Below are 15,796 nucleotides of genomic sequence, written 5' to 3' on the forward strand. Positions count from 1 at the left end.
GCTTGTCCTTCCCTTTCTCTCCAGCTTAGTCCTTCCCATACCTGAAGACTTACTAGTGTTTCCCCTTCATCCTCTCTAAACCAGACAGTGTCAACTCCTTCCCCATTTCAGCCACCTCAAGCGCAGCCCTGCACTTCTGTGGTTAAACCCGCGCAGCAGAAGACCTCATGTGGCTGCAGGGCCCACCACCGTATTGTTGCAACGGCTGGAGCTCTGGCAGCACAGACACAGCAGAGCTGATAAAGACTTTGCAACACTCAAGCTTTTTTCTCCCTTTTATCTTTCCTCCACACATCCAACCATCACAGATCCAGTAAATACAGCGGCAGGAATGCACTGCTCGCAGGCTGATGAGAGAGGAGCTTCAACTCTTTCCTGCCCTCCTTTTAACCTCCATAAAAGCTGAATAATTAATCACAACTCTTTTTTTCCCCACTCTGCTTTTCTGTTCTGCTGAGATAGCCTTCACCTGCTCTCCAGCCATCCAGAAGCACGCTCTAGGTGCTCTCTGCCATCTGTGATTCCTTCGAGCACTTTGTATTACCGCAATGAGACACAGAACAACCAGACAGCTGCGCTCTTCGACAGAGGTGCTCAACACAGACCATTGGCTATTTCGTCTGGTAAACAAGCAAGGAGAGAGCCATAACTGAAAGGACAATGAAAATTTGGTGATGCTGCCTGATAATGAAATGAGGTAAGGAGCAACCACCAAGGAAGGCCCCACAGAATCACAGAATCATCTTAGTTGGAAAAGACCTTGAAGATCCTCCAGTCCAACCATGAACCTCACACTGACCGTTCTCAACTCCACCAGATCCCTCAGCGCTGGGTCAACCCCACGGAACGCTCATACACTGTGTGTGGGCACTGGGGCTCCTCAATTTCTTTCACTAAGTCCTGCATATCTCAGGAAAGACACTTTTTCTTTGCTCCGTATCTCAGGAAAGACAGATTATTTGCTCCTTCAGAGCTGGCTGAAGCAATGACGTTTTTAAGAGAAGACTGTTGAGCTCTACTCATGGAACTCAACACAAGTGAAACACTTCCAGAGCATCTACAGGAGGGGAAAACCCTTCCACTGTCATCCTCAGCACAGCTGTAACACCACACAGGGACTACAGCCACTTGCCTTACAAAGCACCTGGGAGGTCTCAAATGTCAACCAGAGCCCGTGTCGCTACAGGCTGGACGAAGTCAGAGCAAAATGATGATCCCTGCACCAAAGAGATTAATACAATTAAATTTAATTAGCACTTGCAAAAGACTTTCATCTTCAGAGTGCTTTCTAGCCACAAAATCTCCTGGTGCCTCCATGAGACGGATTAGTATGCACGGAGCTCTTCGTCTTCCAGGAGGGAAATGAAGATACCCAGGGAAGGCTCGACCAGAGAAGGGGGTATGACCTGGATTAGACTCATCTAAAACCGGTGCATGCCAGAGAGCATCCCAAAACCTCACCAGTCACTGATATCTCACTCCCAGTGCTCAGAAAAAAATAGCAATAATAAAAAACCTGGTGTTTGCAGGCACCTTTGTAGTTCCTGGGACAGCAATGGGTGAGGCTGCAGACAGGAGCCCCCAAACCTTGTGACCTCGGCGCGAGACACCCAGGCACTGGCCAACAGCCGCAACATTGGCCATGCCAGGCTCCTTCTCATGTCTCCTTACTACGCCATTAATTCTCGTTATTTTGAGCACTCATATTTTGGCTACAGACATTTAACTTTACACACCAGCCACAAAGACTTGAATGAAAGCCACTGCACGAAATGCATGTTTAATTTTAATGCTGCATGGCATTGCTTTGTAACACGTATCTGTTGATTTTAGGTGCCTTATCTCTGCTTTACCAGATTTCCCAAAGCCAGCTTCTAGTTTTTATTCCTTTAGTTTTGCCTCAAATGAACACGTCCTGACTTTTAGGTGTTGTTTTTTTTTTTTTTTTAAGAAAAGCTTTTGAAGCATCTACATCCCTTAAAGGATTTTCTCATTAAGTCATCGATATGTATTTACAGCCTTAACAACATTATGTGACTGGGGATGTCTGTGCCTGCTAATACCAGTCCTACAGAGGATAACATCTTGCTGTCACAGTAGTGCACACACCCTCTCAAGCAGCAGCACAGGAATAGGAGCAGCTTTCCCAGCCACGTCTTAACCACTCTGCACATCCGTATCTGTACAGGGGTGCTGGAAAAGGAGAAGATGAGATACCTGCAGCAGACAAGCACTGTGATTTCATTTTATTTTTTTTTAATTCTGGGTGTCTAACTGCCAAACTCACACAAATTGCACCTAGAGGAAGTATGATGTGCTGATTGCACTAGGATGGGCTGAGATGCACTCCTTAGATGAGCTCATGGGCCAGGACCTCAGCATCAAGCTCATCTTGGGGACCAGAGAGGTTGATGGACAAAACACGGGGATGCAGAAACCCCTTGCAAAAACCCTACAGGTTTCAGGCTCATGTTTGCTTACCAGCTGCCAAAGCTGTTGAGATGTTCTTCTTGATGGCTAAAAAAAGCACCTGTTTTGGGCTCAGAGAACCAAAAGCTTAAAGACTGGCTACAAACGAACATTTCCCCCTATTTATCAAAAACAAACAACTATTTGATTTTAAAACCAAGTTGAAATCTCCCTCCCCTCCAAGTCCTTTCATTCCACAAGCCACGCTGGATGGCCAACATCAGTCCTTAGGGCAATCCGAACCTGAATCAGCCTGACAATTTCTTGGGCACATGGAAACAGCAGTACCTGCTACATCACAAAAGAGAAAAAATAGCTTTTTCAGCAACTGCACTGGCACTCTCCAGCTCCACGATAACATCGAGAGGCCCCGGAGAGCAATTCACCACAAACGCGAGTATATTGGTTATGTGACAACCTTAATGACACAAAAACCCAAGTAACCTTTGAGCTGCCTCTCTTCACTCCAGTGCTATTGATGAGTGTGCTCAGGCAAACATAATTAATTTTTAGTGGCAGCCTAATTTTGTGGATGCTCTGGTTGTCAGGGGGCTGGTGGAAGGTGGAAATAACATTGACCTTTTCTCCCCAGGAAACCTGGCTAATTGAATGAATTCTTGCTCTCATTAGGAAAAGGTCCAAGACGCAGCACATTTTGTGCCTCCCTTCAGGTGACACCAACCAGCCTCCTAAAGGTCAAGCTGCCTTTGATGAGTTGATCTGAGATCAGAGTTTCCTATTGCAAAAAAGCAACAACTTCTGGCCCAAACCCCTTAGTGTTATTTATGCTCAAGGCCACTGCTGCTTTATAAGTACGATTTATCTTTTTGGAAGTCTTCAGAAGGATGAATCAACCTTGTGTCATTGGGGTTTGGGGTGTTTTTCTACTGCCTTGGCTAATTGTTGCTGCCTGGTAATGCCAAACCTTCACATCATTTCAAATGAAAGAGTGTTCTCGCTTTGCAGCACTGACTGTGGTTCAGCAGAAGTTGTTTCGTGGTAGCATTTAACAGCTTGTATTTAAGCAAGAGGAGATTTATGCACGGGAAGCTCTACTTCATTTTGCAGAAAGGGACATAAGCAGTGAGGATAATTTGACTCTCTAAGGATGAGTTTGATATTACACAATGAATTACTACCCTAGTTCAATCTTCTACATTGATTTTATGGGCTCTCACCGCAGATTGTAGTCTAAAATATTTCTGGCACAGAGGTGTCTGTGCAGGGTTATGAACACACCGATTACCACCAGTCAACCTCGCAGTTTCATAAGCAGCTGACACACGGGGCTCACCCTCGGTGATGGGGAATATCAGGTTTATGGCTTTGTGGATTTTGACTTTGTGTCTTTCTTGCAAAAACTGAAATCCAACGCCAGCCAAGATTCATTTCTCTGCTCTGCCTTGCTGGGAGACAAGGTGTTGGGTGGGAGAGGAGCTGGGGAGGGATGTCCATCACTACTGCCACAGCACGACGTCACCAGATCTGTGCATCGTCCTGCAAACGGTGAGGAGCCAACAGCCAGGGAACCCCCCGCCCAGCCGAGAGCAAGGCAGCACACCACCACATCCCCTGAAGACCCCGAATGAAGCTGCAGTGAAGATGCTGCTGTGTCTTATCCAGCACTCCTTAATAAAAGATTAGCTGAACCTAATCAGGAGGGAAAGTTGTTAATTCAGGATCTGGGGATGCTTCTTTTGTAATAAGAGGGCATGAATCCAAGCATACCCGTTAAATGCCAAGCAAAGCCATCCCCCTCTGGCTCCACAAGTCCCTGCTGCAGTTTCCAGATGAATTCAGTATCATTTTCTCCATCTTAAACCATCATGTAATCTTACTGCGAATAATAAAAGCCTTTCTGGTCTTTCCTCCTCCCAGAGGGAGAAGCATTTCATCCACCTGCACCGTTACACGTACACACACGGTTTGTTCATCAGTTGGTGAAAATGCTCTGGGCTGAAAAGTACTGCAGAAGGCAAGTTACTCTTACACACACCTTGCCCTGCCTCTCTTCTTTTTTTTTTTCCCTATCCGTTTTTATTTTAATTGATAAATGAAATTGAGAACCAAGCCTTCCAAGGCAAACAAGAGTTTCATCTGCAAAAAAGCTGCCCTAAGGCAGCCACGGCTGCACGCAGGAGGCTTGCAACATCCCCGTAATGGAAAAGAAATTGCAAAAGCTCCGAGAAGCCCTGGAATCAGCACTAACCACACAGACTTTTAGGAAGTGTATTCCTGTTTTAAAACGTGCTCAGGGTTCTGCAAGCTGATGTGTACCTGTGCAACCCATTGCCATTGGCCACTACCCTGCCACGGCGCTTACCTGCTGCTACCCATCACTTCTTCCATTCCCAGGTCATTTCCTACTTATTTTATATTTACAAAAGAGTTTTATATTAATTATAATTATTCCACTTAGAACTCCACAAGCTGTGAATGAAGCAGATGCACAAAGAAATGCCTTTTTTCTTTTTTCTCAAACTCTGGTTAGTGCTGGTGGCTCAAAGCCTGCAGACGATTCCCCATGGTGTAAATCCAAAACAGCCCCTCAGATCTCACCAGAAGCCCGGCGGTTTGCAGTCATGACCTGGGGGAACCCAGGCTGCCACCACTTGAATTCAGATCTTTTGTAAGCAAAAGGAGGCCTGGATTTATGAAGAACCACCACTGATCATATTAATATGCAGAAGTAAATGACAGTGAGTGCTTTGTGCCTCTCCATAGCTGGCAAATCAAATGCTCCAGGGCTTGGGCTTATTAATGCAGCATGCACAGAGGCTGTGCAGCTGGAGACCAAGTGCTGGGGTTGGGGAGGCTTTGGAGAAAGCAGGGGGGACATCTGACCCCTGAACTAAATCAACTGTTCCTCCTTGCTGTAAAAATCCTTCCAGTAAGATGCTGTAGTGCAGCAGGAACAACGCTCCACAGACCCATCTCAGCAGCATGGAGATGCTGTTTAAATCTGTTTTGCCTGGCACAAAATCCTAGAGGGCAGGGGAAAAAAAAAAAAAAAATCAAAGAAACCATGGAAACGCTCTCAATTTCTGCCTGCATCAGTAAACTTTTGCGAGATGAATTTTCAGGGTTGGCAGCATTGGCCTCCAGCCACCCGCACGTGCCTGGGGTCACCCTCGCCCCCTCCAAGTCCTCTCTGCAGCAGCTTGGCTGCAGGGTCCCAGAAATTATCAGCGCTTCTGTGAGCAATGAGGAGGAACAGCCCTGTCTCAAGCCAAAAGCATTGCTGTGCTGCTGGCTGCAAGAAGTGAATGTGGATGATTTGTGCTGAAAATCCCTTTGAACTGATGCCCAGAGCATCCCAAACTTTGGGCAGGTCCTGGAGATGCTCCACTACAAATCCCAAAACCCAAAGCAAGCAGCAGATCCCTCAACCCAGCCCTGATAACCTATTCTTTGCCAGAAAAAAGCCACCTGAGACACCCCCTTTAAAATACAATGTCCCCCAAGCTGTGCACAAAGCAAGGCAGTGAGGCTCGTGCTGGTGTTGGTGTGACGTCCCAGGGCACGTCCCCGCTCTGCAGGCATCCCACCGTGCGCTGGTCCCCAGGCAGATGCAGCTGGAGGAAGGTTGGGGCAGGCTGAGACGTGCTCTTGTCGCAGCATGGATGACACCACTGTCACTTTTACCCCCTTTAGAGACTGAAGGAGAACCCAAATAGCCCTTCCCAGAATAGCCTGCAGCCACAAACAAATCCTAGCTAACTTCTACGGCATCAGGGCTCTCCTGAAGAACTTGGTTCAAAATTAAAGCCACGCTAATTCAATTTATCTAAATTCAATTTGGAAACGGAAACAGAGCAGTGGAATTAACGTGGCTTTAATGAGGAAGAAAAGCAGCGGGCATGGAAATTCAATGCCACTGAAACCACCTGCACCTCTGGCTAATTTGGATTAATGCTACAGACATGCCTCAGCTGCCCTGCAGCGATGGCCCGCAGGAGAGGGTGAGCATCCAGTGCCTCAGGCACGGCAGAGGTTGGTCCCCGAGCTCCCACCACACACCGTCAGCTTTTCCTTTTCCCAAACCACAGCCCCCTGAAGAGGGGCTTCCTCCAGCCACCAACAGATGGTTTTCCCTTGCATCCACCATTTGCTAGCAGGGTTTGGTACCCACCACAGCGTGAAAAAGCCCTACTGGGAAGCAAAAAATGAACTGTAACCCGAAGGGGTTAGGTGTGAAGGAAACAGGCTTGAGATCTTTCTCTGCATGACCTAGAACAAAAGTCTTGCTCGTAGTCCATGTTTTTTATCGAGTTAAATAATAGCAGCCCATAATACTACGTGATAGTCTCCTAAGTAGATCGAAGCCTCAAGCTTTATAGATTTCATGCTGCTTCTTAGCGCAATTTTATGGCGCATTTCTCATCCTCTTTTTTTTATTCAGCGTGTTACTTGATTAATTGGTATGAAATGTTCATCTTTATCAAACAATTTCTGAAACACAAACGCAGAACTCTCTGATTGTATTTCTTATTTACAGCCCTGTAGCCTGAGTGATTTCCAATTTACTGTACTGTTACTACATAATACCTTGGGCCACTCCAGAAAGATTAACCAGAAGTGGATTCCCTTTCCAATCAAACAGTCACCGCTATAAATTAGCGTTTCTTTTACTATATTTGATTGCCTTTCTGCCACCTTCCCTATCAAGTGCAATAAAACAAACACCCTCAGCAGCCCCACCACTCCCCAGCACCTAATCTTGTGAGACAAAGATGCGTAACCGCAGAGTTTGGGAGACTCTGTGCCATCTGTACGACTGGCTGCAGCTTCCACCTACGCTACTCTGAGTCTGTGGTTTGCTGTTTCCCCCTTGGTTACTGGAAAGAGTTTTCCCTGGTATAAAATTTCTTCCATCTTGCATTTTACTTCCATGCAGGATTGCTAGTTTTTTTGTTTGTTTGCATCACGATTTCCACCTGGAATATCTAAGACCTTCTTTAAAACACAAAGGTGATGTGAAGACTTCAGCCACAAATTATTTTCCCAACTCTTTTCATGTCTAGTGCACTCGTGGTTAAAGTAAAATGCTAGAAAATATAAATTCTAGAACTGCAAAACTCAAAAGACAGAGATTTCCACCTCTTTTTCTTTTTATCATCATTTTTTTCCACGTGCCTCATGATTTTGACAGTCCTGACACAATATTTTTGCACACCCAAAGATGGCAAGGCTGCCTGATGCCATGACATCCAGACACAGTCAAAATACCCTTTTCTTTGCACTTGAAAATCAAGACTGAAGCAGTCTGTGTACGCTCGCTATTCCAAAATTAGATTGCACATGAATTTAACATGTTCAAATAATGGGCTTGCATATGCAGACAGTCAAGCAAAAGGTGTATTTTTCTATTACAAGCAACTTGTTAGACAAGATATTTCAGCTTCCCAAGATATTAATGGATACTCAGTAAAGGTCTTTTTAGAATGACAATACACTTCATTTTGTTTGCCGAGTCAGTAACAATTAAATCACTTTTTGTATTACAAAGCATATGCCAATGTGACATGGTGGCGGCAGCTCCCAGAGCAGCCCCATCCCAAGCTACGAACCAATATTTTCCTTCTTCATTTCTTATTTGAATTGCAAAGAACAGTTTAAAAAAGAAAGCCGAGATCCTGAGGCATGCAGCCAGCAGCAAAATGAGGATTTTTTGAGTCCATGCACCAACTATTTTCATGCGGGGCTGTGAAGGAGAACGTGGTTTTATGGCATCTCCAAATCTGGAGCAAAAAGCAAAGCAGCTATGGGACTAAATACAGGAGAAGATGCCACCGTTTTAACTTGGCATTGATAAAAATCAGCCCTGCATCCAACAGAACCTCAAATGCTTTGTGCCAGCGAGGGTCTGAGGGACCCGAGGTGCAGGAGGAAAGATTGCACGGGGATTCCTGGCCGTGGCTGGGATGGAAAGGCAGTGAACTGGGGCCTGGAGGGTTCTTTTGGTGGTTGCTTTCTATGGGACAGACCCTTGCAAGAAGCACGAGCCAAGGCCACCATGATGGGCCAGAGAAATGCATATTTTTCCATGTGAAGGCCTCCCTGCAGTGATGGAGCTTGGTCCACCTTCAGCATCTGTGAAGTCCTTCATGGGGTGTAACACCACATCTGAGACGGCAGCTCGGTGTGGGCAGCTCCAGACAGCTCTGGGAAAACTTGGATTAACATGGGACAACCAGCTGGGAAAGGAAATGGTTTGAGCAGGTGCCTCTAAGGGACACTGCAGAAGTTGGAAACTGGAGAAAAAAGGTCAAGTAGCTCAAACACACACAAACCATTGCCTAAGAGACAACTAAAAGAGCAGCTGCTGGGTACAGGATGGCTACTGGGGAAATGGAGCAGCAAAACCAGTCTGTAGAAATATCTGAAGAGTTAAAGATAAGAAGCGAATGGAATAGTTCAGGTTATAATGGAGATATTCACTCACTGGGAATTAAAAACTCAACTCCTTCCATCTTCAAGGTATCCCCATGGCTGGACCTCCCCATGCCTACACGTGGCTTTGGCACTGTACCGTGGAGATCTCACCCCATGTCTGCCCCCATCCCTCTCCACAGCAAGGGCTGAAGTTCACTGCCAAGAGCCGCATGTCCTTGACAGAGCTTTTCACTGGAGAGCCAAGTTTGTGCGGTCCCAGTGGTAGCAGCTGAGGAGATTTAATTCCAAACACATTTACATTATTATGCAAATATTTGGAAATCATCAACTCCTTCACTTACCTACTAAGAGCTGAGTTAAGTGTTTCCATGGGAACAGCAACTATTAACCACTATAGTTAATATTTTTATTCTGGTAGTGTCCAGAGAGCTCAATGAAGATTGAAGACAGCTTGTACAAGGCGCTGTATGAATGTGGAGGATAAAAGAGTCCCTTGTTGAAAGACAAAGATTAATGTTTTATGAGCTTCAAAGTTAAGTACCAGTTCTACCTGGACCCGTAAGAACATGGGCAAATTTGCTTGCAGTGAGTCCAGGAGCTTCTCCTACATCATCAACCAAATCAAGAGCTCTATTTATATAGTTTTGCCTTGAATCTTACAGCATTTCATGGTCAGATGGAGATCTTAACAACTACCCCAGCGCAATCTAGCCCCATATCATCAACCCAGGTCTAGGGATGTGAGAATCCCTCCCTGTGCCTCTAATCTTTAGCTGAGTACAAATTTAAGTGAAATATGCATGTGATTAGCAGTGGTGAGGTCATGGGGGGTAGGACATCATCAGGGACATCTTGAAAATCAAAGGAGTACATTGCTCCCTTCCACATGCAGTCAAAAGTCAAGTCTGGGCTCAAAAGATCCTAAAAGCCACAAGATTTCTGAAAAAATGAATACACTTGGGGTTGGTTCCCCTCCCTCCCCCTGCCTCAGGTTTCAAATCCACAGCCACGGCCAGGTTTCAAGCACCTTTGTCACATGCAGGGCTTGAAAGTTGTCTGAAGAGAGTGACCAGAGCAGAAGCTGCCATCCCACCAACCTCTGGATAATGGTGATGCTCATAGACATGGAGGTACCAGACCGGAAACCTCCTCCCCGTTGCCACAGGCTCTCCTGCCTGGCTTCCCGCTAGACTGCAGAAACAAGACCTGGTTGATCCTCCTCCCTCACCCTTTTTCCTCTCAAGTTTATTTCTCCACTTGCTTTTTTTTTTTTTTTTTCTCTCCTGTGTAATGAGAGTCTGGTTTACCCAGCTGAGACTAATCCAGCATTGCAGCGATAGAAAAGCACAGCTCTAAAAGCAGTGTGTTTCTGGATGGGTTCCTCCTAAAGATTCTCCAAAAGGCAGCTCCAAAAAGTAAGCCTAAAGCGAGGACGGTGTGACACAAGGTCTGTGTCTCTATGGGGAACCTCAGAGGGGTCCAAAACTCAGCAAGGTTGAACATACAGAGCTCGTGGTGTGGTTGTCCAAGCCTGCTACATCCCTGAGCCGTCAGTGTGGTGGTTTCCTCCCTCAAGGCAGCCTGTAAGCGATACGGAATCAGAGGTGGAAGATGCACTTCACCTTCCCACTCTACTGTGAACCTGTTTTGCCTTTAAAAGGACTTCGAACAAATGCAACGAGTCAGAAATGATTATTTCAAATCACCGTCTCCTCCCCCTCACCCGGGCCAGCTCAGGCTGACTTTGAGTACGAGCTAAAAACTGAAAGGCAAAGCTCCTGCTATAAAAGCCTGTGCAATTGTAAATGATTGATGGGACCGTGGGAATCTGTTTAAATCGTAAGAATCAAACACCACACAAATAAATTTTAAGTTTTGAATGAATGCAACAAACTCTCCTCTTTGCTATTGAGCAGAAGTTTGAAAGGTGCTCAAAGGGACTCGTTTGCACAGGATGACAGAGCAATGGTGACACAAAACCATTAAGTGATATTTGCTCCTCTCCCCTCCCTGATACCCCAAAACAAACACAGACAACCTCATCCTGAAAAATTCCCACTGCAATGCTCTGCCTTGCAACTGCCAGAGAAACAGTAGCTGGCAATTTTCCCAACATTTTTTTGGATGCTTTGTTTCAAATGTCAGTGTGGGTTCAGGAAAACTACAGCCGCCACTGCTGAAGAACCGGTAACTCTTGCTCTGAATGGGTGGCTTTGGTGGCACGTGTCCCTCCTCATGCTGTCCCCTGCCTAGGCCACCCCTCTTGCAGAGCCCAGCCTCCTACCCGCCAGTTTTGTAGCAGGGTTCATTAAAGAAACTGGCACCAGCATTGCCAGCAACTCCCACTGTGGCAGCTCCGTTGGGATGATGGGAGCTGCTGAGCTGCCCTTGCAGGAGGCGGCGTTTCCACGTCCACTCCGAGTGCTGCTGTCCCAACCCATAAGACCTGCGAGACAGCACAGAGCCCCAGCCCTTCTGGTCAGCACCTCCTGCCCTTCTCTGTGCCAGGACTAGAGGACAGCAGTGCAGCACACTGGCTCTTCAGAAGATGTCCGACCCAGTTGGGTTCGTTAGGGGACAGATGTCGTCCATCCCAAATGCTCCGAGTGAATGAGCCGAGCCCTCGGTCCACCCAGGCAGCACTAACCCACGCAACAACAACGATTATGGCAATGAATGTCCCCAGAGTTCAAGGAGGAGGAAAACAGAGACAGCAGCTGGAGGTCCACCTTGAACACGGCCTCTCAAAAATGCCTTTCTAGGGAAGAGGGACGTGTTGGAGCATCTGAAGGAGACATCACGCTTCTTGTCACCCACAACTGCCCACACTTGTCCCAGGACAGGCAATGACACTCCTGTTTGGCATCCCAAACTTTGGTGTCGAGACACCCGAGTCCAGCACTCACTGATGAGCTGAACTACAGAAATGTTGGTCCCCACTGGCAGCCGCAGACACCAAGAAAAGCAACTAATTTCTGTGCAGACTGAGCAACTCTTGCTTTCAAGAGCTGGTTCAGACATTGGCTGGGAAGGATGGGATGGGATGGTCTTTCCAAAAAGATCACGAGTACATCCATGTTTGCAGGAGGAAAAATAAAGTCTTACCTGTTTCTCCCCATATTGGCAAATATTCATCCTGCTGTATGTCTAGCATGATTTCCAGTCCATTGCCTGTTCCACCCTTAACCGTGGTAAGAAGAGGTCGTCCTTCTTCTCCTGAGTTAAACATGTAGCATTTCCCATACTTTGTAAACACCTGAGAGGAGAGAAGAGATAAATAATATAATATTTCCCATATAATCAATGCCTCTTCCCACCCAAACACGGGCAGAGGGATGAAAAACGGCCACACATCGCAGCTGGAAGGGAAATGTCTGCAGATAAATCTAACTCAGTTTAATCATTTAGAGCACTGTGTTCTCCTTACAGAAAATAAAAGATGGACGAGAGGAAGGGAAAGCCATTTTAGAGGAGTGAACAAATGTCTTCAGCAGCTCGAGTCATACCACGTTAAGTCTCCGAGAAACACGCTTAAACGCTGTGTTTGAGCTTGGACTAAAATATAATGCCACTCGCTGGTTTTGTGTAGGGCACCTCAGTCCGCCACTGCTGCGTGCTCATGGCTGCAGACCAAGAGGGGGGCTCATCCCCAAAGGACAGACACGCCGGCACTGAAGCCCACACTTACTCCGTGCTCATCCAGCTGCTGAATGTCAAACCCTGTAGGCATAGCTCACGCCCGCTGCTTTCCGCCCAAAGGGAGCAACGTGCAGGATGCCTGTGCTCTCCCGACACAAAAAACCCCAACGTGCCATGAACTCCTCACTCTACCACTACCTGGCAAATAATAAGAGTGAAAAACACTTGGGCAAATGAAGACAGATATCCTCCATCACCTTTGATCTTCTTCAGTCCCAATTTGGCCGGTCTCTTGAAAGAAACCTGGGAAAATCCCCGGTGGGGGCTTCCAGGCCACCACCAGCTCTGCAAAGCAGGGCTGACAGGGGCTTCCAAGTGTGGGGGGACAGGGGCTTCCAAGTGGGGTGGCTCTTGGTGGGGCAGCAGAGATGTGACATCAATGTGGTGGCATTGTTGACAGTCTCAGGCATTGGCCAGTCCTGCGCTCAGCCTTCCCCCAATCTGGGAGAACATTTGGGAAACCAAAGATTAAAACCCAAGTCCCTCCTATGCCTTGCACTGACAGACCAGGGGATGTGCAGATGTGCAGAACCTCCTCCTATATAAAAGAGGATAAAATGGTTCACAGCCAGTTAGAAATCCCCCAACCGTTGCACATGGTGACTTCTGACAAACACCAGCATGAAATGGGGAGCCTGAGTTGTTTTCGAGTCACTCTGCTGCTTCACGGAAAGTTTGGGTTTTGCAATCAGTAAGCAATCGGCAAACACCGGTAATGAATATTCAGAGTGAAGGGAGCCCAACACCAAGCGGCATGCTGGCTGCAGTCCCATCAGAAATCACAAGTCGCTAACGCAGTTGCTGAGATTACACGACCCCAAGATGATTCATAAAACTAAACAGAAGCTGGAGTCATCAGCAATTTATTCCCCTCAAATATTGACATATGCCTTATAATCACAGCATCAGGGAAGCAGGTGAAAAAAAGAGAAATACAAAATCATATTCAAGTTTAAAACCTCTGATTGGAGCAAAATGGATGCAGAGAATATGAAGCGTTTGCGGGGGGCGGGGGGAATGCCCTTTAAAAAAGATTTTACATGCAAGTGAAAATCCCATTTTAATACTTGACTGACCTATTAAACCATTCAAGCTGGAAAGATAAGCTAAACAACAGTAAGCCTGTGTTAGCAGCCAGTGCCCTGTAGATGGGTTTTCCCAGATAGGCTTTGAAGGCAGAAGTCAAAAATTTCTAATTAGGATAGTTCAAAATACAGCAAGAAGAAAACCTGCATTAGTGAAAATCACGGGAAAACAAGCAGGCTTATATCGACAACAGCACACTGTAAATGCTGAATAAGGATTTAGATGCTGATGTACACAGTGCGGTCTTTAGCCAAATAAATCCAGACAATTTTATGAGGCTTTTTATACGGCCCTTTGCAGCTGTAAAAATTTAAGTGTAAAGCCTTCAGTTAGGGCATGTTTCTCCAACAAACAAGATCTAAAGTGACAGCAGCCCGAGGCTCAATTCAGCTGCATGTCTGGGACCTCAATCCCAGGAAAAGAAACCAAATGGTGACTTGAAAAGGAAGGGGTGTTCCTCCATCCCCTCCACTCCACCCTTGGCAAGCGACCGTCAAAGTCCATGAAAGGCTGCTGGCCATGGCCAAGAGCTCATCTGCCACGACCTTGGCAGATGTTGCTCTTGCACAGTAGGAGAAGATGGGAAACCTGTCCAGCCATACACAACCTGGGATGTGTTGGCACATGGATGGAAGAAATGCAACTGCTTCCCAGCCCCACATCTGCTCCTGAGCAGCAGCAAACCCCAGCCACCATCCGAGACACAGCTTAAATCCAGGTGCTGCTGGCATCATCTACATCACCCCCAGGACTCTGCAAGGAAACTTTTCCAGGGAAGACAGATGATTTTCTGCTGCTCTTTAGAAAAGAATAATTTAGATTGGAAAAGACCTTTAAGATCCCCGAGTCCAACTGTTAACCGAACAATGACAAGTCCACCACTAAACCATGTCCCTACGTGCCACATCTACACCTTTAAACACCTCCAGGGATGGTGGCTCAACTCCTTCCCTGGGCAGCCCGTTCCAATGCTTAATAACCCTTAGTAAGGAAGTTTTTTCCAATCTAAATCTCCCCTGGCACAAACCTGAGGCCATTCCCTCTTGTCCGGGCGCTGGTTCCTTGGCTCAAGAGACTCCTCCCCCCCCTCTGCACCCTCCTTTCAGGGAGTTGCAGAGGGCCATGAGGTCTCCCCTCAGCTCCTCTTCTCCAGACTAAACCCCCCCAGTTCCCTCAGCTGCTTCCCATCAGACCTGTGCTCCAGACCCTGCACCAGCCTCGTTGCTCTTCTCTGGACACACCCCAGCACCTGAATGTCTCTCTTGCAGCAAGGGCCCAAAACTGAACCCAGTATTCAAGGTGCAGCCTCACCAGTGCCGAGCACAGGGGGACAATCACTTCCCTAGTCCTGCTGGCCACACTATTTCTGATATAAGCCAGGATGCCATTGGCCTTCTTGGCCACCTGGACACACTGCTGGCTCACATTCAGTCGGCTGTTGACCAACAGCTTTCCAGCCACTGTCCCCCAAGCCCGTAGCATTGCCTGGGGTTGTTGTGCCCCAAGTGCAGGACCCAGCACTGAGCCTTGTTGAACCTCATACAGTTGGCCTCAGCCCATTGATCCACCCTGTCCAGATCCCTCTGTAGAACCAGATCAACGATCCCACCCAACTTGGTGTTGTCTGCAAACTCACTGAGGGTGCACTCAATCCCCTCATCCAGACCACTGACAGAGCCACCAGCAAGCACAGATCCTCATTAAGGCTCCTGGTGCACATCCATCCTTTCATCTCTGAAAATCAGGCAGTTATTACAGCTTTGTACAGCCACATACCACACCAGAGCCGTGACGGAGATATGACGGAGAACATGAACACTTGTCCTAAGGAGCACTCAGGCATCTTTGCTGAAGCACCCAGAGCCAGCGAACAGCATCAAAACTCTGCGGTAGGGTCACCGCCAGGCTTAGTGGCTAAACAGAACCAGTGGTCAAGAGGAGACCAACAAGGGATACATGGACCAGGAGAAGACGTACAGAACAAAACAGCTGGGGAGGAGGACCTAAAGCCAGACATGACTGAGGGCTTTTTATTCCTTTGGACCAGTCTGAGCCCAATTCCATGCACTGGGTGCCCATTTGGGCTGGAGCACATCTTCCCACTAAGTTTCATCCACAAGGAGTTGTGCCCAAGTACTCCAAGACA

At 47.2% G+C, this 15,796-nt stretch overlaps 1 protein-coding gene across 2 annotated transcripts in view; it reads right to left on the reverse strand.

The window, feature by feature from the left end:
* LOC141934320 (acid-sensing ion channel 2-like) overlaps nt 1-15,796 on the reverse strand; it is a 104,501-nt gene that overhangs the window by 37,327 nt on the left and 51,378 nt on the right. For both annotated transcript variants that reach the window (XR_012626302.1, XM_074849678.1), the window contains exon 2: nt 11,971-12,121. Coding sequence is in view for 1 of the 2 variants with exons in the window: in XM_074849678.1 (XP_074705779.1) it covers nt 11,971-12,121 (151 nt within the window). In the remaining variant the exon portion in view is untranslated. The remainder of the gene's footprint in view (nt 1-11,970; nt 12,122-15,796) is intronic.

The sequence above is a fragment of the Strix aluco genome, chromosome 24, assembly GCF_031877795.1.
Source record: "Strix aluco isolate bStrAlu1 chromosome 24, bStrAlu1.hap1, whole genome shotgun sequence".
NCBI classification, from domain to species: Eukaryota; Metazoa; Chordata; class Aves; order Strigiformes; family Strigidae; genus Strix; species Strix aluco.